Source organism: Pseudonaja textilis, chromosome 5 (genome assembly GCF_049901715.1).
Source record: "Pseudonaja textilis isolate UNSWEBS1 chromosome 5, rPseTex1.2, whole genome shotgun sequence".
In the NCBI taxonomy this organism is placed as follows: Eukaryota; Metazoa; Chordata; class Lepidosauria; order Squamata; family Elapidae; genus Pseudonaja; species Pseudonaja textilis.
The window spans coordinates 5521917-5539324 of NC_141994.1; the positions used below are offsets into that span (position 1 = coordinate 5521917).

The 17408-nt window shown below is 37.3% G+C and overlaps 1 protein-coding gene across 3 annotated transcripts in view; it reads right to left on the reverse strand.

Moving 5' to 3' along the window:
• Positions 1-17408, reverse strand: part of CTTNBP2 (cortactin binding protein 2) — a 106129-nt gene that overhangs the window by 40988 nt on the left and 47733 nt on the right. For all 3 annotated transcript variants that reach the window (XR_015743739.1, XM_026713155.2, XM_087934013.1), the window contains exons 4-6: positions 14996-16646; positions 7076-7276; positions 5847-5946 (exon numbers count right to left, since the gene is read on the reverse strand). Coding sequence is in view for 2 of the 3 variants with exons in the window: in XM_026713155.2 (XP_026568940.2) it covers positions 5847-5946; positions 7076-7276; positions 14996-16646 (1952 nt within the window). In the remaining variant the exon portion in view is untranslated. The remainder of the gene's footprint in view (positions 1-5846; positions 5947-7075; positions 7277-14995; positions 16647-17408) is intronic.

Genomic DNA, 17408 nt, shown 5'->3' on the forward strand with positions numbered 1-17408 from the left:
ATTCCAGGACACTGCAACCATTGTAATTACATGCCGGCAGCCAAACACTTGAATTATGATCATATGACTGTGGAGAAGCTGCAGTGGTCTTAAATGCAAGGATCAGCCATACATCTAAACTGATGGGAAGCAGAAATTAATTCAAATTCTCGCTATAATTCTGTGCCATGCCACCAAAGAGAAGTGACAATCTCTGGAATATAAACAGGTTTGTCACAGATCAGGGATTATTTGAGAAGACAGCTCTGCAGAAAAACCTGCACCACCCCTCTCTGAACTGTGCACAATTCCAATATTTACAGCCTCTCAATGATTTGTGAATACAAAGCTTTATTATGGCCCCTAGGCTAGAAAGTGCTGTATTGAACGCATATACTACAATTACAGATGTAAGTAAGTAAAAAGCAGGCATAAAAACAATAATTTATATAACAAATAATATAATGCCAATAATATTGGTGATCACCTAGGTTAGCACGAATCTTGAGTCACAGGTGGGATGACTAGAAGAAATAGAAGCACAGAATTGAGCAATCTAGGATGTGGTTTCAATGAAGCGGCAATACTAGCTATTGTAGAGAGATGTTGAGGAAAAACTTAACAAAATGGGCATCCGTCTGAATTCACACGATATGATTGGAGAAACTTCTAAAACGTCTATTACAATAATTGCAATGCGATGTGAGAATTTTTTTCTGCTATTTATGTCAGAAATACAGATCAGCTGAACAGTGCATGAATGGTCTTTCATTTTGTTGCCAGACACATGCACAAATTGTGTGCCCCTCGATATTTAAGGTTACAATTTCCATAATTATTGGAAGTTTTTAAATTATGCTGGATGAAGCTTATGGGCATTCTAGTTTAAATATTTGGAAGGTATTTGCCTTAACAGAACTAATATGATGCTCTTAGTGTTAATTGCATTTTTAAAAGTTTAATTGTATTTTTTTTGCGGGGAGCGGGGGGGAACAACTCCACTCAGTTACTCACCCAGCCTCAGAATTCATTTTTAAGAGCGAGGCTAAGCGTCATCCGAAAGAAACTTATAATGAGGACAGAGTTCCTGCTTTGGCAAATGTGGCACTGTGAAGTTTCCGTTCTGTTTTATTGTAAACAGGAACCCTTCCCTTTTCCTTCCTGGGGGGAAAATTTGGGGTGTTATAATTCGAAATATCTGGGAAAATATGATACAAAGGAAAATGGTTAGCGTGGCTGGTGTGTGACTTCCTTTTCTTTTCTTATTGCTCTCCAGGAACCCAGATATCCTGCTTACATAACTGCCACAAAGCACTCTGCCTGGGCTGCCCTTGAGAAGTGTTCAGAACCTTAATAGGTGGACAGGCTACACAACGTTGAGGATGTAGGGCAGTTGGGTTAAAAGACTCCCACTGTTCTCGATGAAGCAGAATTTAGCAGGGGTGTCAAACTGGCGGGTCACGGGCTAGATGCAACCGAAAGTTTTGTTTTGTTTGAATGTTTCAGCTATAAGCCATTGCCAGGCTTGATTTTTTTATTTCCTTTCCCCGCTCAATGTTTTGTAGAAAATTGACTGTGTCATGCTTTTCCTTGCCAGCATTCTGTTCGTATTTTTATTGTATTATTTGGATATTCGTGTTTTGTTTTCTACACGTTCAGTAAAGTATCCGTTTTTAACTTGCATCAATGCTTGTTCTGAGATTTATTTTACATAATCAGCCAATGCTTCCTTTTCTTCAACTCTTTGTTCGACTTGAGATAAACCTTTGCCTCCATTTCTGTGGGCGAGGTGTAATCTATCAGTATCACTACAGAAATGTAATGCATGACAAATAAGCATCAGTTTTCATGGGTTTTGGTCCAAATTGTCCAGGTCAGCTTTTTGATTCCAGTTTTTAATTCCAGCAGAGTATTATATCACAGGATCCACATAATGATGACTTTGGTGGTGTTTTCACCCTTAAAAAATACTGTAGCCAGAGTAGGAATGTCAGGAAATAGTAGCACACAGTAAAACCCCAGACTGTTCTGCACATCTATTGCAAAGTAAAGCTAAGTTACCTCATGCCTTTTAGCATGCACTGACATCCCCAGAAAAAAACTAACAAGGCTTTCGGCAAATAATCTCCACAGTCTTTTCTAAAGAAGCCTAAGCAATTAATGTAAATGCCCCCAGGGTTACATTTCTCCAAAAAAAGAAAGATGGGATAAACAGAGAAGAGAGAGCTCCTCTGAAGTAGAGGAGGATGAAATAAGAAAAGAAAAAATTCTGAGGCTGAAACCACCATATCTGTGTGGGGAAAAATACCTATCTGAATGAAGAAATGAACGAAGTATATTGCTAAAAGAGAGGAAAAAAGAAAATTTTGCATGATGTCTGTACATATTATCATATCTATCATTATATTAAAAACCTTTTGGAGAGATATTAATTTAACTGTTCCAAAGTATGACACGTGATATCAGTAGTGTGCAGAATTACTTGTAAGATCATTCTTTGGATTGAATATTCTAATTTTTCTATTTCTCTGATTCATTTCCAACTGCTTCAAGGACTAGAATAGTTCTAATGGATATCTATAGTATAAATCATATACTAAATGTAAACAAATACTTGAACTCGGCCCTGGTTCTAAATCTAGACTGTTTCTCAACCATATGAGAAACATTTGGGATGACATATAACTGGGACATCATCTATCCCACAGCAGAAACTTATTCATGAATGAATTGGCAAGGGCAGTTGTAGAAAAATTAGATATCTTCAGGTCACTGAGCTTAACTAGAAATCCTGCTATTAGTAGTTGATTCTTGAGTAGTGGTACAAGCAGGACAGAAATAGCTGTTGTCATTAGAACCATGTCTAATAAAAACACTGAATGCTATGTTCGTGAGTCTTCACCATTTGCCGGAACAATGGTTGAGACCATGATAAGTACACTTGAAAGATCCACTGAAGGAATTGTATAAAAATCTGAAAGGCCTGCAGATGAATTAAACAAGATAAGGAGGGACTGTAATATGGAATCGTCCAAATTTATCAATCCCAGAATTTGCATCATTAGGTTAAACCAGGAGCCAACAGAGTAACTTTTATTAACCTATATAAAAATGAATTCTTCCCAGAATTTTCGCCTACATATTCAAATGAAGAATAGCAAAGGTTTGGTGATTCCAAGTAGGAAGTTTGGATGATTCTAACAAAAAGACTAGTTTTTAGTTCCTATTATCTTGTCCTTTTGCTGAATTGTCTTATTCCTTTTCACTACCAAATTCCCATATGCTTTTGATAGCTATTTGGACAAATTTTAAGGAAAAAATAAGAAGGTGATTTTGGGTGGTGGTGTGGTTGTAGGATTAAATTGCTAATCCTCCTAGGACATTAAGCTCTTAATAGTTCTAACTGTAACAATAAATTTGTAGAAGGTGTTATTGCTACTTAGGTGGCTTATGGACCTAATCCTTTTATTCTTATCACTAGATAATGCCTCCTTTATCTATGATTTTGGAGTCCAAGTGGAAGTACTTCATATTTATATGAACACAAGATCGACGAGCAGGCCAATAACTTGAAGAGATAGCTTTGGAAGCCTGGAGCACAGTAGGTTCTTTAGCTGATACATTTATTGTTGACTTTCTCTTTGTGAATTTGTTTGGTTCTTATTGAAAAAGGAAGCACTAGCAATAGCACTTAGGCTTATATACTACTTCACAATGCTTTACAGCCCTCTCTAAGCAGTTTACAGATTCAGCATACTGCCCCCAACAATCTGGGTCCTCATTTTACCCACCCCAAAAGGCTGGAAGGCTGAATCAACTTGAACTGGTGAGAATCAAATTGCCAAAATATAGGCAGCCAGCAGTCAGCAGAAGTAGCCTGCAGTACTGCATTCTAACACTGCGCCACCATGGTTCTTGATGAATGCCTCTTTTAAAAGGGCTTCTGAATCAGATTGAGGCCTACAGGGAAATTTGGAGATGTCTTCTACTGTTTAGATTTCTGTGAAAACACATGCTGAATCATTTAGAAGAGATGTTCTGCAAAGGTCTGTGTTAAAAGAATGTCCACTTGCCTTTTGCTTCTGTTTTTCTTGGGGTAACCAGCCTGATGATAGCCCATTTCCTAATGTATTAATCCCTGGAAAAAAGCCCATTGAATCCTTCCAGAATTGTGGTGTATAATTCATTTCCGAGGGACTGAGAGGTGTAGACTGAAAAATAGTGCTTATCCTATACTGCAGGTCTCATGTTTTATGGCAAGGTATTTTTTTTTAATCATCCCCTTCCCTTGATCTCCATGCTATTGGAGTCTGTGGTTGTCATGGGCTGAAATTGGAGTAGTCAATCCATTATCTTGTGCCCATCATATGGGTCGAGAGAGAGTGTTGGGAGGACCCATAGGTAGCTGGAAAGGGCAAACTTGAATGCACATGGGCGTTCACGGCTGTGCAATGCTGCCTTTTCTGTTGCTATGGATTTTACTAATTTGTTGAAACAGTTCTGCAGCGATAGACCAGCCAGAATCATCATCAAAGTCTGTACCATTTTAATGTTCTGCTCAGGTTGGAAGAAGGCAGGGAAAAAAGAAAGAAAGAAAGAAAGAAAGAAAGAAAGAAAGAAAGAAAGAAAGAAAGAAAGAAAGAAAGAAAGAAAGAAAGAAAGAAAGAAAGAAAGAAAGAAAGAAACCTTTTCACTGGTCAACAAGTGATTTAATGAATATTGCAGACATTTTAAAGAAGATATTCTCTTCTCCACCCTATCTGGTTAGCCTCCAAGATACTGCATATACTTCAACTTTATCTCCTACACATGTATGTGAGCAAGCACATCAATAACAATTCTAGCACAAAGTTGTCAAATATTCACCTTTATTAATTTCTTTAAAAGATTAAAATTTTATTCAGTCCATCACTCTTGCAAACAGCTTAAACTTTTATGCAATTTTTCTCAGGTGGTTTCAGAAAATGAATTATCCCACCCTGTTCTATTCTAATTGTCTGCAGTTAAGTGAAGTTGATAAGAGGTTTTGCCTTCTAAACAGATTAGTTTTGAAGATTCAAAGGGAAAATCTCTATGTGTGCAATTTGTTCACTGGCTGCCAGTAACTGCCAATGTTTTTCATTTCATCATAATTTGTGTCTGCAAGGAAATGTCTGATAAGTTTGTCAAGAAAAGTCAAACTATAAATCAATATAAAGCTTCATTTTAGAGATGCTCTTGAAGAAAACAAGGCACAACACCCCAGTTTTCTCTCTTCTACATACATAATAGGAAAGCAAGAATATGAACTATTGGTGGAGGGAGGTCTACAACCTTAAATGTGTCTCTGCACTTATACAGAAGAGTAGTGGTGTGCAGTGCCTGGATCCAGCACGGGCCTCCTTTTTCTGTTTTTTACTGCTCCTTAAAGAACTCCTGGCCTCTCCTTGCCTATGTGGGAATGTCGGTGCTTGGAAAAATACAGATTTGAGTTGCTGAGTTACTAAAAGAAAAGTAAAATAGTTGTAGCCTTTGCCACCTGTTTATCCCAAGCACAGTTTTATTTTTCCTGATTCCAATGGAGTCTTGGCATAAGCCCAAGAAGAGGTACAACTTTTTTAAAGAGTAGCCCACAGGTAGAGAGGTGTCTATCTCTAATTTTAAAAAAAATCAATTTTAGGCATGAGTTCCCTGTAACTTAATCATAAAAACAATCCTAAATCATACTGCATACTCAATAATGCATACTTCAGGAAGAAATATAGGAGGGCCAAGCATTTTTGCATTAATTCACTCACAAAATTTATACATCCCAAAACTGAAACTTAAAGAACATGTCATTTTGCTTGGCAGAAAAAAAAAAAAAGACGTAATTGCAAATTACTTACTTGCAATGTCCCTGAGCGATTGCTGAACACAAGGGGGTAAATCCGTTTTTATCAATAAAGTCAACTTGTGCTTCTGAAGTCAGCAGCAATCTTACACAATCTATGAGTTGAAATATATGGAGGGAGAAAACGGGAAGAGGAAGAATAAATTACAATTAAATTTAATGCCAGTTTCAAAAGTCTTTGCTTTTTAAAATTTCCTGCAGTGTAAACTCTTCGGAAGTTTTGAGAAGTTTAATAGACTAACTCCTAAGTTGGTGGGATATGTCCCGCTCTGAGTGACATTTGGTACTGGGCAGCTACTAAATTCATGAAATAAATAAATATATATGTTGTATTTTATAGCAGCCTTAATTAACTATGAGCACTGACATAAGAATGGAGACATCAGCAAAATGGATTGGAGGTTTCCTGACAATTAAATTTTCTTCCACAAGATGTAATAGGGCCCTTTAGCTTAGTACATTAAGCAAACACATACACAAAAGTATACATCTGATTACTAGTTATAATGGCTGTCTTAGAGCGCCAAGATACAGAGTTCTTGCTGATTACTACGTTTTGGCCTTGTTTAAGATTTTCCCAGAAAATTGGCCTCTGCAGGAAATAAGATATTGGATTAGATAGATTGTTCATTTGCTCCCAACAAATCATCACGTTTGTTGTGAGTTTGTTCCTTCTTAGTCATTGTGGGTCTACAAAATCATTAAATTACTTTCTAAGTCTTCTTTATTCGGTGCCGATGAAGAGTTCTCAGCGGTCTGAATCAGAAACTAGAAACATTTTGAAACAAATCTCTGTATGTGCAACATCCAATGCCAAGTGCAAAAAAAGAATTGGTGTTACAAAATCCTGATGCTAAACAGCAGGAGCTGTTCATGGTACCAAGAAGAGCAGCTACACAGCCTATTTAATGGTTGTACAAGATTTTATCATGTCTTTTGAGCAGGACCACACAGAATAATTCTTATGGGGATTTAACACACTTTTTTTTTTTTTTACAAATACACAGTAAAATTACATCGTTGATAACCAGTGATTTCTCACCAATTTCAACCATGTAATTCTGACGGCTTTGAGAACTGCCAAAACCACTCTGGGGGGCATATGTTGCTTATGGCCTATAGGTCGCCTACTCCTAATCTTTGGAACTGCAATATCAATTGTTAATTTGACAACAGCATTTAGGTAATGGCGCAATATAATAAAATCTCTGAGAAATTTCACACCTGTATGTCCATTCCTAGCAGCAGAATACAAGGCAGAACAACCATCTTCACAGGAATCGTTAACGTTCAGACCTTCATTAAGCAGCACTGACAATAAAGTGACATTTCCCTGGGCAGCAGCTTGGTGAAGAAGGGTGGGCCTGCCACCCAGGGGAACAGGACCACCACTCATTAATAAAGGGGTTAGGGAGGAAGACCAGCCTGTGAGTTAAAAGCAACATCCGTTAGAGAGAACACACGAGAAGTTAATGCTACGCACTTTGCAAGTTACACACAATGCTCAACCAAATGAAAACTCTGACATTTTGGCTTTGTAAAAACTGAGACTAGTTCTGTGTTATTTGAAATCCTGAATCCCAAGAAAATTAAAGTCACACTTAGCTCTAAAAGGTTATATTCTTTGTTATTTAAAACGGAAAAATATAGTTATCCATGAGCACAAGGAAACTTAATTGAATAGCAAATCTCTCCAACTTTAAAGTTAGCTAAATTTAGCAGAAAAACTGTGAGATATTTCACACAGAATTATGTCTCTTCTTAAAAAATCTGAAATACCATGTCTTACAAATAACATTGAAAGAAATTTGCATTTCAGAAGAAACAATTGAGAGCCCTGTAATTGATGCATACTTGTTTTCCTGGTGATCAAATCCTTTTGCAGGTGTCATTTTTAATGGCACTGCTGCATTTTTGTGGTGTTTTTAAAAATAAAGCTACAGTGTACTATTAGTAAATGTCATAAAACATTACTTGGCAAAGGTCCACATCATCCTTTAAGAAAGGCAACTGACAGAGCAAAACTTTAGAACATCAAAAAGGTTATCTTGGTTAGACATTCCAGGTATCAGAGGTTAACAGCTTTAGAGGACAGCTTATTAAGGACATGAAGTTTGCTGTATATGGTGCGAAAAACTTTGTGAACTCTTCTTTGATCAAAAGGCTGCAAAAGGAAATAGAGAAGAGGATTGAAAATAAAGAAGTTTGCAACTATGAACTGCTCACTAAAAATGAGTAAGCACAAAGGAATGTCTCTTCCTTTTTGAAGAATATTCATTACAAATAAACTATTCCTATCCAATTCCCAAGAAGTCATTAATTTCTTTAAGTAAAGGATCATGTATGGCCACTTTCCATAACTGGATGTCTTCCCAGTATATTCAACTTCAATGACCATAATTTCTTGCAAACATCTGGAGGGTACCATGATGGAAAAGTAGGATTCAGAGTAACGTTTGCATTGCAATTTGGCAGCTATGCTCTCAAATATCAATGTAGAAAACCATTTAATATCATATCCATATTACAATTCGTTATTAATGAATTTCCCAAGTAGAGCTTTTTCAATTTAGACTTAGGCTTCCATTCTATTATGAAATATTAGTAAATCTCATTAAAGATGGCGTGTTTGCAATGGCAATAATCAGATTTGGCTAAAACAGAGAAAGAAGATTGGGCCTGAAAGTAATTTCAAATAGATAGATACAAAATGCACATAAAGAAAGTAGTTATAGTAGTATTACAGCCCAATTAGACTCTTGATCGGGGTAGGGAATTATGGCCCTTCTGTGACCTGTGGACGTGAACTCCCAGAATTCCTGATCCAGCCATAATTCTGGAAGTTGAAGTCCACAAGTCATATAGGGGCCATAGTTCCCCACTTTGGTTCTGGATAATGGAGTTATAGTCGGTCCCTTTGGTCTTGGATAATATTTAATGGGCCAAAAGGAAGGCATGAAACTTAAACATGAGAGTACAAAAACATGATGGGACAAAAAAAAGAAAGTGCAAAAAAGAAGAAAGGCAGGCAGGAAATGGAGTGCAGCGCCACACGCACTCTTGAGTTTACTCTTGAACCGATTTTTGCCGCTACTGACAGCAATGCTTTCTTATTTTCTCTGTAAATATTACTTTTTTGTCTCTAATTAATGTATGCCATTCTAGAAAGCTATTCTATAAAAAAAAAAAAAAGAAAGAAAATAATTCTATTCCGAAGCCAAGATTCCAACAGAGACCTCAAGGTCAGGCTAGTGATTGATGCTGGGGGAAGAAGGAGACCAACTTAAGACTTCTTAGTAGTTAGTGTGAAGTTAGCTTTTGTCAGCAACTTATGGCAAGCCACAATGACTCCCTGAATTCCAGGCTAGTTCTTCTGAGCCTAAACATGTTGTGTTTTGAAGCACTGAGTTCCTGCAGAGCAGTCCCTCACAGAAAGTTTGGTGTTTCACCGAGGAAAGGAAACAATACAGAACCGTTTCATGTGAATTTCACAAGATTACTTTTTATCTACGGAACTACAAGCAATTGCTGAAAAATTTTATCACATTTTTAAGAAACAAAACAAAATCATTAACCATAATTGAAAACAATAAGAAACAAGAATATAGGCAAAACAATCAGGTGAAAAACTTTTGTAATTTAAACCGTGATGTTTCCCTTGATAGATTGCTAATTAGAACTTTGATGAATATGTCTCAATTTTTCATTGTTCAGTTTGATTGATTGGGGCCACTTTTGTGGAGAGGATCAGCTATTTTCTTCATGTTAAATACAAAATTAGAATTCATGCTTCACTCTTCAAAATACAAATAGAAACAATTATACAATAATTGTAACTTTTATCCTCTTCATCAAATTATTTTTGCACAATAGAGTCCTTGGGCTTAATATTTTCTTCTCAAAACAACCCAGTTTGGTTCTGAAAATATGGTGGTGGACACTGACTTGACATATAATTTCATTTTTTTCTTAAAATAGAATAAAACAAGGAGGAGGAATTCTAGATAATATGATTATTGTGGAAGCAACCCATTCTTGCTATTATGATATTTTTAGCAATAAGTCAGAGCAGATGTATGATAAAAAGACCAGTCCACTTCACAAACTGCCACAGATTTAAAGACTTTATTTTTATGGACTGAGTTTAATGATGAATTTATTCCTAATTCCCTACAGTATTGAATGATGCTTTTTCTTTAAATATAAAAAAAGGAGAGAAAAGGGAAATAAACTTCCAGCATCAATATCTTATTTAGCACTATTGTGAACTACTGCAATCAAATGATAGCATGGGTTTGTAATAAAGGTAGTCCTCAACTTACAACTATTTGCTTAATGATGGTTCAAAGCTACAATGGCCTTAAAAGTGACTCATACTTATTACTACTGCACAGCTTCCATAATCACTTAAACACAATTTGAGTACTTGTTGGCTTGCATTTATGGCAGACTGTATCCTGCAGTCACATAAATGCAATTTACAGCCTTTTTGTAATGATTTCCAGGAACAAAAAAAATGACAAACAGCACGCATTGGGGAAACTGGGTTCACTTAATGATCACTGTCAAAATTATCATAAAATTGGGTCTGACTGGGTTTATGACCACAACAACTTAGGACAAAAGTTCCAGTCCCAGTTGTCATCAGAAGTTGAGAGCTATCTGTAGTAACTGAACAGAAAACAATGTTGAGAGTAAAGCTCTGAAAAAAATTCCGTTTCAGGAACGCAGTTATTCATTAAAGATCAAATGAGTACTATGGGCTATGTGGTTATTATTTATACAGCATTTTTCTTCTTAGCAATGCTTATGTTTCATCTTCTTTATAAGCTCATTTGCAATTAACAGGATTCGAATATTGAATGCAGTGTCTATGAAAAATCCCTGAAACATTAAAGGTAGACTGCTACATGCAAAATATGGCACAAATATATATTTTAAAGGAAACGTGAATTCAGTGTAGGGACACATAAATGAAGCAGCGCGGTGTGACGGACCTAAGGAAGTCTTCTAAAAGAACACTAAGGAGTTAAAAATTAAGCAATAATCGTTGCACTGCATATTAATTAAGCATAATGTTCAATCCATGATAATTCAAAGACCTTATAAACAAGCAGGAGCTTGGAATACACTGAGGGAGTTAAGTAATAAAATTAGGAAACGCAAATAAGCTTTGTGGTTTTGTATGCAAAAGTTAGTAAACATAAAACACCTGGAAAGGAGAATTGGGCATGCGGTGATGAAGAATGAAAGGAACAAGGAGGAAAAAACAGCTTCTGGCATCAGCTTCAGTTTGTGGAGATGGTTAATAAAGAATTCATTACCAAACTTTCCTGTAATTATTTATATTAGAAACAAACCACATGGAAACATGTAGGTTGATTGAAAGGATGTTTTTTTTAAAAAAAAAAGAGGAAGAAAAAAGAATATATAAGCTCGGGCATGGGAAATTCAATTGATCAGAGCATTATACAATTTCTCTTTCTTGATTATAAGCCTAACATCTATTGGCTTTAAGAAATGTTGTGCTAATCTTCAAAACACCTTTCATAAAGAATTATAGGCAATAAATTCTAAAGGTGATAGTCTGTTCATAAAGATATAATGAGCTATAAATTCCCTCCCCCTCATTTTTTTTCTAGATAACTAATAGCTTTGATAAAGACCAGAGGAGAAAGCAATTTATTTATTCTAGATCAGTGAAACAAAGCCTCCAATAGCTTCATATACTATTTTTGGGGGTGTAGCAGAATGTGACTGGACACACTCAGCATAAGGAGCAAATGTGGTCCTATGCCAGTTTTGCTTTCTTTAAGTGGTGTCATGAGAATACTCAATGCACGCAAAAACAGAGTACCCTTCCTACGCTCGTGAAGTTGGACGAAATTCACACGACAATGCAAGTGAAAGAAAGAATCAGAATGCCTTAAACCATGTGGAACTGCAATCATCACATGAAAGTAAATACAGTATTATGCAACATGGGTATTTCATACCCCCTGAGGCCTGGTTAATATATGAACCATTTGGTTATTAATTGTTGAGTAGGAATTTGAGAAGTACACTGTCCTGGCTTTATCAAAAGAAAACAAACCCTTAACTATATTTAAGTCTGCTTTTACTATTGAAAGTTGAGAAGCAATTATTCAACACATGTTTGACTTCTTAAACTACTCAACATTACATATGGCAAAACATTAAACTTAAACATAACCACAATAAGTTCAACTATGGTTATGCGATTGAACTAATAGATCCTTTCAGAATGATTAATCTACCTTCAGTTAAAGATCACTTAATGAAGTGCAAAGACTTTACACTGAATGTAGAACAAAAAATATTTTAAAGCATTTTAGACTGAAAAAAAAAACCAATTATGCTTAATTGAAGTCAACTGTTACTTTTAATAAGTTTTAAACTAACCACAAACCTAGTTGGTAAGCTGGATTTTAGAAGCCTGAAATATCTGGCAGGCAAACAAAAACAGCATTTTCTCAGAACGTTGCACACTAAAAAAATTTGGAAGGGTAAAGATTTTGTGAATAAAATGTCAAAGACTAGTTAGGACGATAATTTATAGCCACTTTCATTTGCACTATAGAACTATATTGTTCTGCAGAGCTATTAATAAATTTCTATAACTACTGAATTATAGATATAAAGACTGCATAGATTCATAAAATAAACCAATTTCATTTATGACTTGTTCTAAAGGGACCCCAAATGTGATCATGCAGAAGAAAACTTTAACAAACTTACTTAATTCTATTTAGTTTATTGCTTTATCTTCCCAAAGAGCCTGTAAGAAGCCATATGCATAATACATTGAATTAGGCCATCCACTCAGTTTTGTATTAATTGCAGCACTTCTCCAGCCAGAAAGATGGAAATAGAAACCTTGTGCAAGGACAGAAATACCTAACTATGATCTGTCCTTACTGAAAATGTAAGCATGACATTAAATTATCTCTATAAATAGTTATAAAATTAAGTGCTTTCCTGCTTCATTCTCATTCAACCAAAAGCTGACTGTTATTTTTTTTAAAAAAGTCCTGCATTGCTTCTAAAATTCCACTACAAAAAAGTATGTAATTATAACTGAATATTTTCTTAATGTTCTATTCCTATATATATTAGATAAATATTAGAGCAACCCCACGTATTTTAGGAATTCTTCTCTAGTCATATCAGATCTTAGGTGCTAAAGAGTCATGCTGTCCATCATTTGCTGAGCATCAGTACTTTCCAGTTTATAATTAGAATTTACTCTGCATAAAAGGAATGATTCTTGTTTGAACTGCTATACCAAAATTTTGAGGATCAGAGCTGGATGTGTAGCAGTGGTGGGATTCAAATTTTTTTACTACCAGTTCTATGGGTATGGCTTGGTGGGACTGGCAGGAGAAGGATACTGTAAAATCTCCAGGTCAGAGGTGGTATTTGCCGGTTCTCCGAACTACTCAAAATTTCCGCTACGGGTTCTCCAGAACTGGTCAGAACCTGCTGAATACCCACCTCTGATGTGTAGTAAGCATCAGGAAATTATTGATACGTATATCATGCTAAACTAAAGAATTATATTCTTAAAGTTGCAAAATTTCATTTGGAAAATTACATTACTTTAATATAGCACTGATAGAGAAAAGGAAAGTTTCCTTGGTAAGATAGTTTCTATTTTATTGTAATCTACAAGGACTCTTCTGGGCCCACACAAGAAGGATGCTAGCTATTGCAAAGTTGACTTTCAGCTCAAAGCTCTTGTCTTATGACCCTTCAGTGACTATTCAAAGCTATAATGGTGGTGTTGAAGCAAAAGTGACTTAGGACTGATCTTTTATGACTGTTTCAACATCCCCAGGGTCACGTGGGAGCTTTGCAACTGGCACGTATGTATGATGGCTGCAGTGTCCCAGGTCATCTGTGATCTTAAGAGCCAGCTTCTGACTAGTAAAGTCAATGGAGAAGCCATGTGATTCACTTAATGACCAAGGCAATAAAGGTCATAAAATCAGGTGTGATTTACTTAATAATCGCCTCACTTAGCAACAGAATTTCTGATCACAATTGTGGATATAAATCAGGGACTACCTTATTATGAAACACAGGGCTGCATGATTCTATCAATGCCTTCCTCAAGGCAAGAGCTCCTGGCGACCAAGGAAATGCCCAGGTTTCACAGCATCTTTAGAAACTCAAGTCACTAAGGATATAGGCCATAAAAGCAGCCTTTCCCTTAATGCAATTCTCCCGTGGGAACTACAATGACTACAGCATAATGATATAGAAATAAATTACTGAGAAGTAGAGAAAAAAACACCAGAAAACCAAGGAAGAGTTTTAATTTAAAATAAAAAATATATCCCCACTTTATCCCACTCAGGGGACATGCTCTGCCCTTCCTTTGCTGTTTTTAACAGTCGCTGAAGATTTATTGCAGAGAGCAGAGAACAGTTGACCTTTTCTCTTTGGCCAATTTGTTTTGTACTATTATTGTTATGGAATTTGTCATTTTTAAATGCTATAACTGACTAGGAGCAGTACTTCTTCCCCAAAAGGGCAGGTTATAAATGTTTCAATCATTCTGTTTGTTGGCAGCTTTCTTTTATCAGATAAAAGAGTTAACGAAGATGAAGCAAAGACTGGTGAGCAGCAAAAGCAATAAAGGATTTTCTGACCTTTCTCTTCATTTGGCCTATATATATTTTATATATATATAGCACTGAAAGTTCTTTTGAAAATGTACCCTCAATTCTTAGGGAAGAAAGAACTGCAAAGGGATGGATTAAACAAACAGACTTCCCCACCCAATACTACAATACCAAAGAACATGTGAAAAATACTTCTGATTTTAAGACAATGCCTCTAAGATATACCTTCAGCTGCTTTGAAAAACGAAAAAGGTTGCCTGCGCAAAATAATCAGAATTCATGGAAGCAAATGAATTTCCCATAGCCCTGAAACCTAGAAAGGCATTAAGTGGAAGTGCAATGTGACACAGGAAAAGGGAAAAAAAGAGGGAAGGAAGAAAAAGGTAAAAGAGAATCTTAGAGGAAAGGAATCTATGGAGAAATATATATATATATATATCTTGATATGACAATGTTAAAAAAAAGGAAGGAGTTTAGCGGGTACATCATCCTTTACCTGAGGCTGTTACCAGGAGGCTGTCTGAATCACATGGTCTACAGGATGAAGCACTAAGAGGGTTTATGGAAGAGCTACAGGCAATGGTGGTGGGAATGACAAAGGAGCTGTCGGAACATGCAGGTTGGCTCAGTCCAGGGGACGGGGAAGGCCAGGCACCCACCTGAGGCATGTCCATGGATGGAATGGCACAGCCTGCAGATGCCACAGATAAATCTATTGTTGGTTTTGGTGGCAGCTGGGGTGAGGATCTAGACATAACCTCTTCATTTATTACCCTGATTCCTTGAGGTGAGCAGGAAGAAGATGAAACCAGGAGTTTGCCTTCAGTTTTGGCACCTACGTGAGGGGAGCGACCACTATCCATCATGACTTTAAGCTGTGGGTGTGGCGGAGACGGAGTCTGTGAAAGACCTGGCTTTTTGGGAGGAATAGGAGGGGGGTTTCCTCTATCAATCCTCGAAACGCTGGGAGCCTTTAAACTCATCCTGCTAATCGGGGGAGGGTAAGTGCCAACATCTATGGAATGTGACATTCCCGGACGTCCAGGTGCCACGCCCTGAGGACTGGTGAACCTTGAGAGGACTTGGGTGACTGTGTTCCGAGCCAGCTGCTTGGCGACTAGGTTGTCTCGACTTGTCGGCGAGGCGTCTCTTGATGTAGGGCTTGGAGTCGTGTTTCCATTTTGATCTGGATCGTTAGCGTTGGATTGAAATCGAAATCTGGCTGCCTGGACCCGTGGATTCAGGCCTTGGTGCCCAGGAGTGCTGACAGAGGGAGAATGTGGGGGAGGAACAGATGAGGCTTGCAAGTAGCTTTGGGATGCTATACTGGGAGCCGGAGAGGACGCAACATGATCTGGGAACGGGGAAGAGAGACTTGTTAAGTCAGGCGAAGCCGCTGGCCCATTCTCCTCAATTCGTATTTGACTATGAGACAGATTTGAAGTTACAGGGGAGAGAAGAAGGTCGCTGCAGGATGAATGCCTGTCAATGATGGGCTTCACAAATGCTGCATTGGAGGATACATTCACTTTTGCGTGCCCCGAATGCAAAGGGTGGATGGTTGAAGGCTTTACGGGTACTGTTAAAGGCAACTTTCTAACACTTTCATTTCCACTGTCTATTAATACTGCATCTGTCTGGCAGGAAAGTGTCCTCAAAATGGGTCCCTCTGTTCCAGTGGAGACAGAAGCGAAGCCCCTCTCTTTGTTCCTTCGTGGAAGAGAAAGGTGGGGTTTTGCATCGCTTTCCTTGCTGAGCTGCTCGATGGTTTTTCTCATTCTCTCCCTCTCTTCTTTGAGGTCACTTGTGTGAACTTCTTCTCTGCTGAGGCGGGCATGCAGCTGCTCTCTCTCTGTGTCGAACTCAGAAAGCTGCTTTTCCATTTGGGCTTCCATCTGGGTGCTCCGTTGTTTCTCCACAGCAAGAGATTCTTCCAGCTCCTTGGCTTTCTTTTTCTCTTCCTCAAATTTAGCCATGACTTCTTCCAACTTCTGGGCCTCTTCTACCAGTTTGCTGGATAGCTGTTTGCATTCTTTCACGAGCATCAATACGACGTGTTTATTCTTGCCACGCTCCTCCTCCAGTCGAGTACAGAGCTTCTTATGTTCCATTTCAAGAGCTTCTAGCTGGAATTTCTCCATTTCCAACTACAAAGAAATGCAGAAGTTAGCCTCATTAACACAGGGAATATTTTAAACATTTTAGTGCATATTCAGAAGCAGTAATGGTACAGGAATAATAGTCAAACTACTATGACAACCGCCAATAGTCAGTTTTCATATAAGTTTAAATGAGGGTGAAATATGTGGTTTTGCTGATTTTCCAGAAAGTTCAAAGGACAAAATGTATAAAAATGGTCTCAGCTGCAGGTGGGCTCCAGCATGAGTTCAAAAGCTGAGAAGAGTAAACCTCTCATCCCGGTGACCGAACTAGATTAAATCTTGCAATATTATCCTGGCACATGTGTATTTGACTTCATTCATGGTTCTTTGTGTTTTCTTACTATTTTGATTTAATACATATTTTAAAAGGTACTATTCAAATCAATACTGTGAATGTATACTTTCAGTTGAGTCTCAAAAGGCATATCTATCCCTCTAAGGAGTAACTTTACCACAGGATTACTAGGAATTACCAGAAGTCTCTCAAATGTCAGAGTTTGCCCAGCCTTATCAAGTTATACCCCCAGATAAAATGGATGTACATGACTACTCCAGTCCTCACAATGTTATTGTCATAATAGGAATCATGCTACTGTTGCGTTTGGCTGCAATTAACAGCACTGTCAGCACTGAGACTTGATCATAGATTTCTAGCCTTACACTTTTCGAGAGGCAGATCAATTACCATTTACTTTATCACGTTAGGCACCAGAATCTCTGAAGGATCAACCTTTGCAAGTGTGAGAA